The 16,608-nt window shown below is 45.5% G+C and overlaps 1 protein-coding gene across 1 annotated transcript in view; it reads right to left on the reverse strand.

Moving 5' to 3' along the window:
* kcnab1a (potassium voltage-gated channel, shaker-related subfamily, beta member 1 a) overlaps positions 1-16,608 on the reverse strand; it is a 319,323-nt gene that overhangs the window by 27,543 nt on the left and 275,172 nt on the right. The window contains exons 9-11 of the mRNA XM_038815181.1: positions 12,716-12,801; positions 11,585-11,705; positions 1,288-1,382 (exon numbers count right to left, since the gene is read on the reverse strand). Of these exons, the coding sequence (XP_038671109.1) occupies positions 1,288-1,382; positions 11,585-11,705; positions 12,716-12,801 (302 nt within the window). The remainder of the gene's footprint in view (positions 1-1,287; positions 1,383-11,584; positions 11,706-12,715; positions 12,802-16,608) is intronic.

Below are 16,608 nucleotides of genomic sequence, written 5' to 3' on the forward strand. Positions count from 1 at the left end.
TCAATGTTGTGCCGAGCCATGATCACCCTAATCAAACCCACGTATCCACCCTATACCCGTAACCCAACAACCCCCCCTTAACCTTACTTTTATTAGGACACTACGGGCAATTTAGCATGGCCAATCCACCTAACCCGCACATCTTTGGACTGTGGGAGGAAACCGGAGCAACCGGAGGAAACCCACGCACACAGGGGGAGGACGTGCAGACTCCACACAGACAGTGACCCAGCCGGGAATCGAACCTGGGACCCTGGAGCTGTGAAGCATTTATGCTAACCACCATGCTACCCTGCTGCCCCTCTGAATCCACCCACCTTGATCACCTGTGTGAGGCCATTAAATTCTTTATGGCATTGCAGCCAGGTCCTCAGAGCTACACTGTCTACCACAAAGGCTGTTGCTGCCATTGCCGTCTCAGAGTTGACTGGATGATCCTGTGGATGGAAAACATCTCTGCTCCTCTTGCACCAGTGCTGAGTTTGTGAACCTTGAGGGTTGGACTCTCTTTGACCCCAGGCTCGCACCAACTTGATCACCTTGCGGAGGCCTGCAGCTGTTCAGCACCACGGGGTGGAGGCTGAGCAGCACATTACTAATTAGCATGCTGCTCGAGGTTTGTCTGCTGCTTGTGTTGAAAGAAACGGAGATTAGTTGTGCATCGCAATCCCTGTGCCCATTTTCAGGGCTGTCATATCTTCCCCACATTGTCTCATGGACAGCAGGAAGAAATGGAAAAAAAACAGCGAGGTAAAGGCTTTGAAGTGAAACAATAAATGAGTCACTCTTCTTTCAAGTTAGCTACATACCTTGGGGGTTTCCAGTGATGGGAGCTGTATTTAACTCGTCATCGTTATATTTCTGTTTTGACACTAATTATTCATTCACTGAGCACTAAAGATTTTGAATAATTTGATTTGCATGAAAAGTGAAATATTAACAGAATCACTGACTAATCTTTACAGCATCCTAAAACAAGAAAATAATTAGATCAGACCATTTGTGTTGCTGTTTCCACAAACCCTGTATTATCTCCTTAACCTTCTGAGAGAAAGTTTTGCATAGATATATAATGCTACATTGTAGCACGCCATCCCGTCATAAGAAGGTGAGCTGTTTATACCACCATGTAAAATATAAAAATATCGAAAACAATAACTGCTGTTACCTGGGAAATCCAGCGTCAAATAAAATAAATAATGTAAGCAAAGCAAGGTAAAGGGGTCAGTTCCTATTTTGTTAAATAACCACATTAAATCCAAGAGATTTATTAATTATTTGTTTTACCTTTAATGAAGCTCTTGAACTGTCAGGTACTCCAATATCGTACTTCCCACTGATGATTCCACAGGCAAGAGGAGACCAGGTCATTGCCCCAACTCCTACAAAAGCAAAGAAAACTCACTATGAAAAAACAGCAAACAATACAGTACATTGGCAAAACTGAGAAACCAGGTTAAAAAGAAAGCTGTTTTATGGAGTTGCTTCACTATGAATGATAATGCACAAAAAATTGCTTGAATTAGGGAAAACATCCAAAGAATTGCTGTAAATGTTTCCTCAAAAGGGAGACAGTTGTCAGACTGCACACCAGGGAACCAAAATGCTAATTAAAGCCTGAAGGTTCATAAACCATCAAGGTGAAGGTCTGTAGTTTGTTGGGAGTTTTAAATGTGTCACTGCTCTGAAAGAGTGTAAGGCTCTTTGCTAAAAACAGACAGAGATGTTGGAGGTGTCAAACTGGCTTTTGACATATTTGGATTCCAATGCTTCATTAATCTTCAATAATACTTCATTCATCAGAATATTGATGTGGCTTTTTAAAATATTTGATACCTAAAGAGATGAAGTCTTCTAACATGTGCCAATCAGGCTGATTAGTAAATTCGAGTGGGTTTCTTTGCAAATCAAGGATTATACAAAATGCACCTTGGCAGTCATTTTTGCAGTAGTTACAAATTCAGAAGTTTTAGTTTTAAGCTTCACATGGTATTATTCTGTACTATTTGTCCAGTGTATGTGGACGCTTTCATACAAGAAGGATGTGTATTCCTGGGCCCAAATTATATTAACCTGTACCTTATCTTATATAGCAAATATTGCACATTGATGATCATCAAGCCAGTTAATACCAAATTAACAGGACATAAATTAACTGTTTTGGTTTATTAGTCGTTCTGCAAGTTACCTATTTTACATAATAGTTGAATACTGTGACGAATGTGAGAAATCTTTCATTTTAAAATTTTTATTTAGTGTTTTTACTGTGATTGCAAAGGAAGAGAATCATTGATTTTTGCAGGGGCAATGTAACCTTTTGCAACAAGACACAAGAATGTGGTGTGTTTTTGGATTGCGGAATCTATAGTTAAAGGGAGGGCCCAGGTTTAGCAGTTGTTTCTGGAACACCAAGCTGGATGGGCATGGTTCAGTTTAGTTCTAAAAAAATCTCTCTCTCCCAAAGACTGTTTCAAGATAAGCAAGTAAAGCCCTATTGTTAACATTATTCACCAGTGATATTTCAATAAATTTGGGTTTGCTAATTGGAATATATATAATACATAGAGGCAGGGTTAGAAAACAAGTAAAATGTTACTGTTAAATGTAAACTATTCCTTTGTTGCCATTGTGTTTAACTCTGTGTTTAAATTAAAGTTTGCTCTAACATAAAAGCTGTCTGCTGGTCAGTGTTATCACCACTGTTGTGCAGTGGCATTTCATCACAATATTCTACAGTACAAAGTAGGATTTTAGTCTGGGGTCTTAAGAAAATTGGGGTTTTGGTCCAGACCCATAACAATAGCCCCAGTTTTGCGAGATTGGAGTATCTGGCAGCATGCCTTGTTGGCTAGAATGTGTCCAACATTTAGGTTTGAAAATAATTTTGCCCACCAAGTTGCCAGAGGTGTGACTGTGCTGCTGGCATGGTGACACAGTGGTTAGCACTGCTGCCTCACAGCTCCAGGGACCCGGGTTCAATTCCAGCCTCGGGTGACTGTCTCTGGAGTTTTCACTTCGTCCCAATGCCTGCATGGGTTTCCTCCGGGTGCTCCGGTTTCCTTCCACAGTCCAAAGATGTGCAGGTTAGGTGGATTGGCCATGCTAAATGGCCAATAAAGGATAGGTGGTGTTACTGGGTTACGGGGATAGGGTGGAGGCATGAGCTTAAGTAGGGTACTCTTTTCCAGGGCCGGTGTAGACTCGACGGGCCGAATGGCCTCATTCTGCACTGTAAATTCTATGATGATGGCATAGTGAGAGTGAGCAGCAAGGCATCTGGGACCTAGTTCAACAACAGAACAGAGTATTTCCATAACCAATGAAAAGAAAGGATTCAGAAATGCACTTTGAAAGACGGTGAATTAGAGTAATGAATTCAATGTTGGATCAATATGAGGAAAGTAAAAAGACTGGATTAAGAGAGAGAAAGAAAATCAACAGGAAAAGTAAGATTTTTTTTTCCAATGTTAATATTTCCAATATTAATTCACTACCTAATAGAATGAGTCTCCACAGTTTCAAATATTCACTTTCTGGGCACAAGATGTTAATTCCTTAACCTTTCTCAGGAGACAATGTAAACCACCACTGACAAAACTGCCAAGAAAATGGCTCAGAATGAAGCATCAGCAGACATCGAGGAAGGATCTTTCTTTAGGCAGAACAAACATGAATGGATGAGTAAATGAAAAGAGTACTTACTCTATTAATTACTGGACTTAACTTTCTTGGACAATTCATGGACAAATACAACTTCATGAAAATCACAGGGAGATTAAGGGCGAGTCACTGTTTTCACAAACTTAATAGCAGAGCACTGTCAATTGGGCAGCAACTTTCAGCCTTTCACAATTTATAGGATTTTTTTTCCCCCTTCCCATCAATTGCTAGCTTATTTGCGCATTAATAATAGCAAATGTCATTCAGACACCATTATTTTTCATTTCTTTTTGGTCAGCGTTTAAGTGCTGTTGAATGTTATGATCATGAGAATTATAAACAATTGTTAGGTCATGGCTTTATTATTCAATTTCTTAGATGTTTTTGCAAGAAAGGCTTCCTTTATTTTCTCAGTTACTTGTGTTTATCCTAATAGGAGTTTGATAGCATAAAAGCTAACATAATCCAAACTGGCAAAATAATTTTTTGGTTCAACTTTTGGACCATTAACTCCTAGGCATAGACTGGGTGGGAAATACTAGACCATTTTCATCATTAAGAATTCTGGTATTCTTAATAAATATACTTGACAAGGAACTGATCTAAGTCATTTTATGCTTTACACACTGTCATTTGGAGTTGATTTTGACTACATTCTAGTTAATTTTTTATCCAGACGATTAAATGAACTAACTTTTATGAACTCAAAAGTGGAACTGCCAACAGTACCATGACCTACAGGGGTGTATGGAATGTACAATATTGAATATTCACTAGAGTTCAGAATGCTGCATATCAGGCAAGCGTGAAATTCAGAACAAGGAAAATGAAGTGATACAAGGTCACTTTCAATAAAGTTACTGGATACTTAATCATCACTGAAAATAGGATTGGTACAGTTATCTGAACAGTGTGAGATCATAGTCATCCTGAGCTGAGCTTTGAACAGCTAACATTTAATTTTACTATTCTGCCTGGATGCATTGAAGCTCCAGAAAAAAAATCAATTGCTAATGATAGGAATCACACTATACATCTATGCACAATGATGTAATATCATCTTACACAGGTTTGGATGACAGTGACTAGCCTGCTGCTGCTGTATGAAGCCTGCAATATTAATGACAACATCAATCTAACTAAATACAGTTATTATAATTTCAAAATATTGGATTATTTAAAGGTGACTAGGATTTTGATGGTGTTGAAATCTAGTGAATAAGTACTATTGCGTGTCAGATTTGCTTATGTGGTAGCATTTTTGCCTCAGTCAGGAGGTTATAGGTACAAAAGAGAAAATGCTGGAAAATCTCAGCAGGTCTGGCAGCATCTGCACGGAGAGAAAAGAGTTAACGTTTCGAGTTTTGACAAAGCTTTGACAAAGGGTCATCTAGACTCGAAACGGTGGTGAACCACTGTACACCTGTATTAGGGGATGGAAGGTAGGACCTGTACAACAGGTTCGCCGGTAGCCCCTGCCAGCTGGCTCCGCCCAGTAGGAGCTGTATAAATATGCGTGTCCTCCATTGATCTGCCATTTTGCCAGCTGCAACAGGAGGCCACACATCTGACTGCAATAAAGCCACAGTTGTACCCAACCTTAGTCTTTGTGCAATTGATCGTGCATCAATTTATTGCAGTCAGATTTTCAACAAGATGGATATCAGAATCAAACCAGATCGCCTGCAGCTGGATCCCCACTCGCCCAACGCCAGAAAGGACTTTAATCACTGGCTAGCTTGCTTCGAGGCTTACATCTACGCAGCGAACCCCACACCGACTGAGGCTCAGAAGATACAGGTCCTGTATTCCAGGTTGAGCTCAAGCGTGTTCCCGTTGATCCAGGACACCCTGACTTACGCGGAAGCCATGGCACTCCTAAAAGAGAACTACGCGCAGAAAGCAAACACGCTGCCAACGCTCTCCGTCTGAAACCTCTGACGATCACCCGCAGCTCGCCTCGATGACGCTGGACCAGGCTCGTCCACACAACCTGGCCACCGCTTCGACAACGGTGAAAATCAACGGCCACGCGACCTCCTGCCTGCTGGACCCCGGGAGCACCAAAAGCTTCATACACCTGGATACGGTAAGGCGCAGCTCCCTCGCGGTCCACTCCGCCAATCAACGGATCTCCCTGTCCTCCCATTCTGTCCCAATCCGAGGGTTCTGCACGGTCACTCTCACAGTCCAGGGCGTAGAATTCAGCGGTTTCCGTCTCTACGTCTTCCTAATCTCTGGACTGCACTATTGCTGGGCCTGGATTTCCAGTGCAATCTCCAGAGCCTCACCCTCAAATTCGGCGGGCCCTTACCTCCACTCGCCGTTTTCGGCCTCACAATCCTCAAGGTTGATCCCCCCCCCCTCCCTTTTTGCCAATCTAACTTCCGATTGCAAACCCGTTGCCACCAGGAGCAGACGGTACAGCGCCCAGGACAAGGCCTTCATCAGGTCTGAGGTCCAGAGGCTGCTTCGGGAGGGTATCATCGAGGTCAGCAACAGCCCCTGGAGAGCCCAAGTGGTAGTAGTTAAAACTGGGGAGAAACACAGAATGGTCGTGGATTACAGCCAGACCATCAATCGGTACACGCAGCTCGATGCGTACCCCCCTCCCACGCGTATCTGATATGGTCAATCAGATTGCGCAGTACCGAGTCCTCTCAACAATTGACCTGAAACTCCTGAGGTTTCTGTTCCTCTTCCAGTGTCTACCCATCATGATCCCGAAGGCTTTATTCAGGAGGGTCAGTAGGAGTATTACGGGGTTTGTGTGGGCGCTGAAGACCCCGAGGATGGATGCGGCGTCCTGTGTGGGCACGAGCTTAGAGGCACTGGTGACGGTGCCGTTGCCGCTCCCCCAGCAAGGTATTCTACGAGTCCGCTAGTGGTGGCTACCCTCAAAATCTGGGGGCAGTGGAGGCGGCATAGGGGGGAGGTGATGGCTTCAGTTTGGTCCCCGATACGGGGGAACCACCGGTTCGTACCAGGGAGGATGGATGGAGGGTTTTTGAGCTGGCACAGGGCAGGTATCAGGCGGATGGGGGATCTCTTTCCCGACGGGAAGTTTGCGACCTTAGAGGAGTTGGAGGGGAAGTGGGGTCTCCCCCAGGAATACCTTCAGGTATATGCAGATTAGGGCGTTTGTTGGGCGGCAGTGGCGGAGCTTCCACTTGGAGTTGCCGCCAAGGGGGGTTCAGGATAGGGTGCTTTCGGGGACGTGGGTCGATGAGGGGAGGATCTTGGCAATCTACCAAGTGGTGCAGGAGGGGGAGGTGGCCTCGGTGGAAGAGCTGAATGCGAAGTGGGAGGAGGAGCTGGGAGAGGAGATCGATGAGGGAACGTGGGCGGATGCGCTGGGGAGGGTGAATTCCTCCTCCTCTTGCGCGAGGCTTAGTTTAATCCAACTAAAGGTGCTGCATAGGGCGCATATGACTGGGGCCAGGCTGAGCCGGTTCTTTAGGGGTGAGGACCGGTGCGGCAGGTGTTCGGGGAGCCCAGCAAATCACACCCACATGTTCTGGGTGTGTCCGGTGTTGGAGGGCTTTTGGAGGGGGGTTGCGGGGACCTTGTCAAAGGTGGTTGTCTCCGGGGTGGAGCCGGGCTGGGGACTCGCAATGTTTGGGGTAGCATCGGAGCCGGGAGTGCAGGAGGTGAGAGAGGCCGGTATTCTGGCCTTTGTGTCCCTGGTAGCCCAGCGCAGGATTCTTTTACAGTGGAGGGATGCAAAGCCCCCGAGCGCGGAATCCTGGATTAACGACATGGCGGGGTTCATTAAACTGGAGAGGGTCAAGTTTGCCCTGAGGGGGTCGGTACAAGGGTTCTTCCGGCGGTGGCAGCCGTTTCCAGACTTCCTGGCGGAGCATTAGAGGGTGGTCAACTTCAGCAGCAACCTGGGGGGGGGGCTACGTGTTGACATTTGGGGGTGTGGTTTCATGGTTTTATGCCCATTTCTTTTTTTTTGTTAATTTATTGCTTTTGTAATGGAGGGGTTGGGGGGGGGGGGGGGGGGGGTTTACTCTTTTTCCTTGTTGTGTTGGTTAAAATTTGTTGAAAATTTGAATAAAAATTATTTTTAAAAAAACAATTGACCTGAAATCCGCCTACCACCACTCCCCATCCGTAAATCGGACCGTCCATCTACTGCCTTTGAGGCGGACGGTCGGCTCTATTACTTTCTTAGGGTTCCCTTTGGCGTCACTAATGGGGTCTCAGTCTTCCAAAGGGTGATGAATCGAATGGTCGACCGGTACGGTTTGCGCGCCACGTTTCCGTACTTAGATAATGTCACCATCTCTGGCCATGATCAGCAGCACCACGATGCCAACCTTGCTAAATTCCTCCGTACCGCCACTCTCCTCAACCTTACATATAATAAAGAGAACTGTGTGTTCAGCATGACCCGCTTAGCCATCCTCGGCTGTGTAGTCCAGAACGGACTTCTGGGGCCCAATCCCGACCGCATGCGCCCCCTCATGGAGCTTCCCCTCCCCCACTGCCCCAAGGCCCTCAAACGCGGCCTGGGGTTCTTCTCCTACTACGCCCAGTGGTTCCCAAACTATGCAGACAAGGCCCGCCCACTCATACAGTCCACTCAATTTCCCCTCGCGGCCGAGGCACAACCGGCCTTCGCCCATATCAGAGCAGACATAGCCAAGGCCAGGATGCACGCAGTAGACGAGACACTGCCCTTCCAAGTAGAAAGCAACGCTTCAGATGTCGCCCTTGCCGCCACTCTAAACCAGGCAGGCAGACCCGTGGCATTCTTTTACCGCACCCTTCATGCCTCAGAAATTCGACACTCATCGTCGAAAAAGAGGCCCAAGCTTTCGTTGAAGCGGTGCGGCATTGGAGGCATTACCTGGCCGGCAGGAGATTCACTCTCCTGATTGACCAACGGTCGGTAGCCTTCATGTTCAACAACACGCAGTGGGGCAAGATCAAAAACGATAAAATCTTGCGGTGGATAATCGAGCTGTCCACCTACAATTACGAGATTTTGTATCACCCCGGCAAACTCAACGAGCCCCCAGACGCCCTCTCCCAAGGTACATGTACCAGGGCACAAGTAGACCAACTCCGGGCCCTACACGACAGCCTTTGTCACCCGGGGGTCACACGACTGTACCACCTCGTCAAAGCTCGCAACCTGCCCTACTCCATCGGGGAAGTACGGACAGTCACCAGAGATTGCCAGGTCTGTGCGGAGTGCAAGCTGCACTTCTACCGGCCAGACTGTGCGTACCTGGTGAAGGCCTCCCGCCTCTTTGAACGCCTCAGCGTGGATTTCAAAGGGCCCCTCCCCTCCACTGACCGCAACACGTATATTCTCAGTGTGGCCGATGAGTACTCCAGATTCCCCTTTGCCATGCCATGCCCCGATATGACATCTGCCACCATCATCCAGGCCCTCAACACAATCTTCGCTCTGTTCGGATTCCCGGCCTACATCCACAGTGACAGGGGATCCTCATTCATGAGTGATGAGCTGCGTCAGTTCCTGCTCAGCAGGGGTATCGCCTCCAGCAGGACGACCAGCTATAACCCCCGGGGAAACGGGCAGGTAGAGAGGGAGAACGGGACGGTTTGGAGGGCCATCCAGCTGGCCCTACGGTCCAGAAACCTCCCAGCCTCCCGCTGGCAGGAGGTCCTCCCTGATGCACTGCACTCCATTCGGTCACTACTGTGCACTACTACGAATAACACACCCCATGAACGTCTTTTTACCTTCCCCAGGAAGTCCACATCCGGGGTGTCGCTCCCGACTTGGCTCGCAGCTCCAGGACCGGTCCTGCTCCGTAGGCACGTCCGACAACACAAGGCGGACAGGGTGCACTTGCTTCACGCTAACCCCCAGTATGCCTACGTGGAGTTCCCTGACGGCCGCCAAGATACTGTCTCCCTCAGGGACCTGGCACCGTCAGGTTCCAACCAAACACACTTCCCCGCCCAGGCGCCATCCTCCCCTGCCCCGGCGCTCCCAACATTAACCCCACCAGGCCCATCCCTCCTTCCCCTGCCCACGCAAGAGGAAGAAGAAGATTTCGGCACGGTCCCGGAGTCATCTGACAGCAGGCCAGCACCAACACCGCCAGCACCGACATCGCCGCCGCCGTTACATCGCACCCAGCGAATCGTCAAAGCACCGGATCGACTGAACCTCTAACGGGCACCGGACCGTCAAAATGGACATTTTCTATCTCCCCCACTTCTTTCCTAAGACACTGTACATAATTCTCAGCACTAGCTCCACGCCACCCCCGCCGGACTCATTTTTAACAGACGGTGAATGTGGTGAACCACTGTACACCTGTATTAGGGGATATAAGGTAGGACCTGTACTACAGGGTCACCGGTAGCCCCTGCCAGCTGGCTCCGCCCACTAGGAGCCGCATAAATATGTGTGTCCTCCATTGATCTGCCATTTCGCCAGCTGCAGCAGGAGGCCACGCATCTGACTGCAATAAAGCCACAGTTATACCCAACTTTAGTCTTTGTGCAATTGATCGTGCATCAGAAACATTATCTCTTTTCTATCCCTACAGATGCTGCCAAACCTGCTGAGATTTTCCAGCATTTTCTCTTTGGTTTCAGATTCCAGCATCTGCAGTAATTTGCTTTTATCCAGGGTTATAGGTACAAGTGCTGCTTCAGGACCTGAACACTTAACAGAGGAATGTCCCAGTGCAAGAGTGAGTAAAAGCTGCTGTGTTAATGTGCTTTATATTAGAAATGTTAAAACAAGGCTCCGGCCTGATTTGTGGGTGTTAATAGTTCCAGTGTGCTGGTCAACATTCCTTCGGCCACCAACGTCAAAAATCGATGAACCAATTAATTGTCTCATTGCCGATTATGCGGTCATGCTTAACATTTCTAAACCACATTTCAAAGTAGGATAATTAATTTTGAAATGCTTTAGAGAATTGGAGCATTTTATGGCAGGACCCTGATGCTTGAATGCAGCTCCTGTTCCTGTGAGCTGGGAGCAGTCACCAGAGACTGATTTTTTCCTGGACTGGCTAATTAGTGCAGAGGGTGCAATCACCACTCAATTAAATTGACTATTGCTACTGGACCGCCACTCTGGAGAGTAAACTCCCTCCACGTGGTGGCCTGGGCTGTGAGCAGGTAATTGGAAGGAGCGGGGCATGCAGCCAGCAGTGTTAAATTACACACCCACCAACCTGGGTTCAAGTCTCCATATTGGGGTTAAAACCCTGACCCTGCAATCAGCCACTATTCAAATGCAAATCTTTCTCTTCAACACATAGGATGCAGCATTAAACCATAGAACAATAGTGCAGAAAGCGGCCCACCGAGTCTGCACCAACCTGACCCTACCCAGACCCTCCTCCGCAATATTCTCCACCTAACACCAGGGGGCAGTTTAGCACAGCCAATCTACCTAACCTGTATACCTTTGGACTGTGGGAGGAAGCTGGAGCACCCTGGGGGAAACATGCAGACAGGGGAGAAAGTGCAAGCGTCACGCTGTCATCCAAGGCCGGAATTGAACCCGGGTCCCTGCCGCTGTGAGGCAGCAGTGCTAATCATTGTGCCACCATGCTGGCCTGAATATTAATGTTCATCTTAAAACTAATTGATTAAATCTTGGTAGGTGATGCACAATCAATGGACACGAAACGTAGGTGTAGTCCGAAATGAAAGGCTTTAATCAGCAAGAAGTGTGCCCAGCAGCAGGAGTACAGAAATGACCTGGCTGCTGGGGAACACGGGTTTTTATACCCCGCCTCCATAGGCGGAGCTACATTCCTCTCGACCAATGAGAATACAGAGGACACAATACTTGGGCCAATGGGCAGCAAGCCCTCTGCACCAATGGCAGCTCACACTCCCAGGTACCGTAATACCCCTAGTCATACTACCACAGTAGGAGCACAACATTGACTATAGTGCAGGTACTCACCAATCTTGTGATAAAGCTCAGGGAGTTGGACCTCAATCTTCTCTCTCTGAAAGATATGATATTCTGCTTGCTCACAGACTGGAGGGATCAAATTGAACTGTCTTGCTACTGAGTAGGCCTCCTGAGGAAAATCACAAATATGAAAATGAGTTTCTAACAATACATACCAGGATGTAGTCAATCCTTGTCATGCATGATTTTCATCAGAAACATTTTAATAATTGGAAAAAATGGGGGGGGGGGGGAGAAATGAAACAATGAAGATACTACTCACTTGCACATAAAACTTATTTCTAAGAGTTTAAAATAAATATTTGTGGGTAAAATTCCCCCATTAATAGGTCTGAAATTATCAAGAGGATTTATTAATCCGTAAATTGAAGAATGCCTTTTATTATAACAAATGCACATTGATGAATGCTAATCAGAGATTCACGGGCATCCTTGGGTGAGAGGCATTAAAGGAGAAATATAGATTAAGATCAATTCATCAGTACCTTGGTTACAACAAACAGCCAACCTGTGTTACTCTTTCATATGGGCGTGAACCTGTACAATTTTCTATTTTTTACTTTGTTAAAGATTTTATTCACAAATCCTTTGATAATTTGACTATCACACCTAGTCTTTGATTTTACCATATCACAAAGTTTTGTGATTGAGGGGTTAGCCCAGGAAATAAAACGACAGAGGATTAGCAGCTTGCTGATGCCTTAGGTAAATGGGTTCACTCTGGATAAGCTAGGGATTTTCTTACACTGTTCACCTGTCAGATCAAATAGTTTTCTTTTAAATGGTGAAAAGGTCACGGTCCTGAAATAACACCATGGCATGAATAGATAACAAATACTTAACTTGCTAAAATTCTTTCTGGATGAGACAAAAATAATTTCTGACAAAATTAATCAATGCATCCAAACCATAGCAGTCTTCACATAAATGCCAGTTGGAATTATTTTCCACACTGTAGTAACATTTGATTTGAGACGAAGCTCTGCCTATACGGATTAGATCTCAGATATAAATTTGAATTGCTACTTTTTCCTAAAGATATTAAATGACCATTTAGATCCTTGGAAGGACATATTGTGTGGTTGATATACATCTAATAAAGTATTTAAAGTTGAATACCATAATCTCCATGGCGCTCCAACGGGATGTTCCCCAGTACATGGCCATTCCTTGGTTTATCACGTATGTCATTGCCCGGACAATCTCTAAAGTGAAGTTTGCGATGGGAGGGAAGCAAATAAAAATTAGGAACGTCACTCTTCCTGATGCAAAAGGGTCCTCGTGAACCATGGCTTTTGACGGAACAGTAATACTTGTAGGTGGTTTTGCTACAGGTGGTTTTCCTCTACTTCCATGACTTCAGTTTCAACTATTTCAACTACTGAGGCACTCATAATAAACGTCAGAAATTAAACATTTTTACTTTTCAAGATAATTTTGAACTGTGCTTATCCTTTGCATCAGGGGTTTTAAAGAATGGTTGATCTGTCCTGAAGTCCCATTGTCTTTCAGGTAACCCCATCGGAATTGATTTTGTCTCGATTGGACTTGCCCACTGCTGTTCATGTAAAATTGTCAGCAAATATCAGCAAAACCACACCAATTCATTGTACTACATTCCAGGATAGTATCATGTTCCAGTTTATTGCAAGTGTAGGAATTGCACATTAGTTTATCAGACAAAATCAATTTTCTATTGACAGTAGCATTAAAAATAATGCTTTACTGCTTGAAAATATATGATTTAAACAGGTTGCAGAAATTACCTGACCATTTTCATATTTTCCAGCCTTTCAACATGGTTGAAATCCTGTTCTTATCTGGATAAAACCTCAGCTGCGTGTTCAAATGGCATGCAGAGTAAGACGGCGAGAATGAAGGGTAACGCCAGCTAAAGAGTTAATATGAGCACATGGCTCATGGCCTTCTGTGCTATAATTTCCCAATATTGTGCTTTGATGACTAAAAGCATTGGAAAATGCAGACAATTGTCAGATACATTTACACCTCTCTTAAATCCTGGTGATCGGGATGTAATCAGGCAACACTCACATACTCGTTCCATCCCATTCAAACAGAAAACACGAGTGTCATTCCCACTCCAATCAGTTTGTGCAGGAGTGGGATATGGAAGCATTTAAAAGTAGACAATTCTGCATTTGTTGCACGATCACTGCTGCTGATGCAAGATTGCAAGTTTGGAAATTGGCTGATTGAAGTGTTAATTGCAGTTAAAACATTTTTAAGGAACGATGAAATGAATAAATTATATCATTTTAACACTAAAGGCAGGTAAAACAAAATAATGTTTTCAAAGGGCAAAATGAAAAACTTGCAAATAGCTTTCCTGGAACAAAAGTATGTCAGGCTATTTTTGCAATGCACATGATGCACCATCAATTGGACACGAGACGAAGATGAGATCCAAACAAAAGGCTTTAATGCACAAGATGTGTGCCCGGCAGCAGACGTACAGAAGAGTGGCCGACTGCCGGGAAGCACGGGTTCTTATATCCCGCCTTGTAGGCGGAGCTACCTACCTCTCAGCCAATCGGCTGAGAGGCACTTAACTTTCCCGGGCCAATGGGCAGCGAGTCCTCTGCACCAATAGCAGCTCATTTTTAGGGTACCGTAATACCCCTTGTCATACTACCACAGCACACTTGATTTTTCAAATGACTACTTATTTTATTCTGCACCCATTCTTCAAATGAGATATTAAACAGAGGCCCTGTATGTCAAGTCCAGTGTTTCATGTGCACATTATAGGTCTGACGGAACCTATTAAGGAGCAGTGAGTTCTTCCAGTATTGTGGCCAATGTCCCTCTTTAAGCTGTCACTAAAAATAGTGTAACTGGCAAAAAGTAAGCAAAATCGCTTCCACATTGCTATTCCGTTGTAAGCAGTCACTCTTATTTGTAGGTGAAGTGCTCTGAGACATTCCTGAAAGACATGGATTATTTTCTTTGAGTTAACATTTCATCAGCATAACAGTTTGTGTGCACAAACCGTTGACTCTTGGTGGCCAAGTTTATGCCATAGCCTTTTGAGAGAAAAAGCACAGGTCCAACTATTTCTGACCAATGTCTGCTGCTTCTTTTCACTACAGTTTATTTCCAAGACACTCAATTACAATCTGAAGGATCGCCATCAACAATCTCATGTACGTACAGGTGAAATCAGACATTTCTTTTTCACCTTATTCATTCCACCACGGAAAAGCTAGGTTCCAAGATTTCACAACATACTGTTTGTGACAGGAACAGGTACTGAGTACGAAAAAGAAAACTTCTCATACTCCAGTTAAACAATAATGACGGCAATAGTCTCAGGAAGATGTTGAGGGTCGATGTTTATTCACGATTTCTTCCCGTGTCACAGATCTCTGGTTTGACAATTCTCTGCAGCAATATGAAATACTAACTATTTGCAGCTAAATTAATATAAACAATATCCATTGCCATCAGAGTGTTCTTCCGACAGCGCAGTGTAGGGTCCATCTTGGAAGGAACGGCATCAGACAACACGGAGGAAATACTGAGGATATTCTCTCCCTGGGATCGTAAACAACATCTAGTTCTATCTAAAAATAAATAAAGTGCCAACAATTAAATTTTGTACCACACGTGGGAGAGAATCTTCTCTGCTTGCATTGTGGTGTGGCAGCGAAGATTATCTACTCGATACAGAGGTCGCACAATTTTTATTTAATCGAAGGGGACAACATTACAATTAGACAGAATCTGGGCAACCTGCTCTACCAGAATCAACCAAGCAGCGAGTAAAAGTTTTCTTCTTGCCATGCTAGTATTACCTTTCCTCCTATGCATAACCCTTACACAATTATTATGTAGTGATGAAGAATAAAAGGCTGGCACTGATTTTAACACAATGGCACAAGAAGGTAACTCTGATAGTTCCATAAAGCGAAATAGGTTTAGCTATAACCTTCAATTAAGGTTATGATCCATGAAGAACTTCCTGAAAGATTGTGTTTATAGGATATATATATAAAATTTTCACATGGAGTGACATTTTTGGTTGCATCTTTACTTGCTTGCAGCTGGTTTCCCTATTAGAATGAGCTTGGAAAAAGCAGGAAAAAAAGATTTGTTTCCCAGAAATTATTAACCTCGTTCAGCCTTCAATTTGTGATCTTGAATTGTTTCATTCTCCAGCCACAAGCTGAATGTGTTTTAACTATTTTATCAACCGCAACAAGGCTCGTTCTTCTGGCTCTATTACTCGCAATTTGATTTGGTCTATCAACACAGCCACTAGGAGGTGCAACTCCTCCAAGAAAGATGCTTAACACAGACTGGGGACATTTATGTGCACGATTTTCCCAAATAATTTCCAAGTTAATTTATGGCGGGTTTTTCAGGGAGTTTCCCGCCTGCTCTGCCGGCGATTTTCCCACTGCTATTCAACGACAAAAATTACTTTTTTTGGGGGGCCCTGGGGAATTTCTCAGCGTTTTAGCCCACACTTGAAAATTTTTTTTTTGCACTGGGATGCTGAACTCAGAGATCAGGCTGCCATTTTGAAAGAGTGCCCCAATCGATAATTGAGCTTGTACCCCCATGGATGGGCAATGCCACCCCCCTCACATATGGGCACTACCCCAAACCCCCCAAAGTGATGACACTCTGCTATGGGGTCCCTGGAGTCCCCTCTCTTCAGGGCGCCCCCTCCCCCAGACACCCTTATAGCACCCTCTCCCTTCCAGGATCCCCATCCATCACCCCTCCAACCTCCCTCCCGCAGGCCCCTACTTGCCTGCTCTGCACGCCCCCACTCTTCAACCCCCCCCAACCCTCCTTTCACGGCCATGGGTCCCCTCACCTCCCCCCCCCCTCCCCCCGGCAGTACCACTCTGGCATATGGGCACCCTTGCAGTGCCACCCTGGGCACTTTGGCAGTGCCAGTTTGCCCACGTTCCAGGTGGAGGCGTCTACCCTGCACTATCCCATGACCACTCATGGTCTCCAATGGCCTGGGAAACACCCCG

The sequence above is a fragment of the Scyliorhinus canicula genome, chromosome 13 (assembly GCF_902713615.1).
Source record: "Scyliorhinus canicula chromosome 13, sScyCan1.1, whole genome shotgun sequence".
Lineage (NCBI taxonomy): Eukaryota > Metazoa > Chordata > Chondrichthyes > Carcharhiniformes > Scyliorhinidae > Scyliorhinus > Scyliorhinus canicula.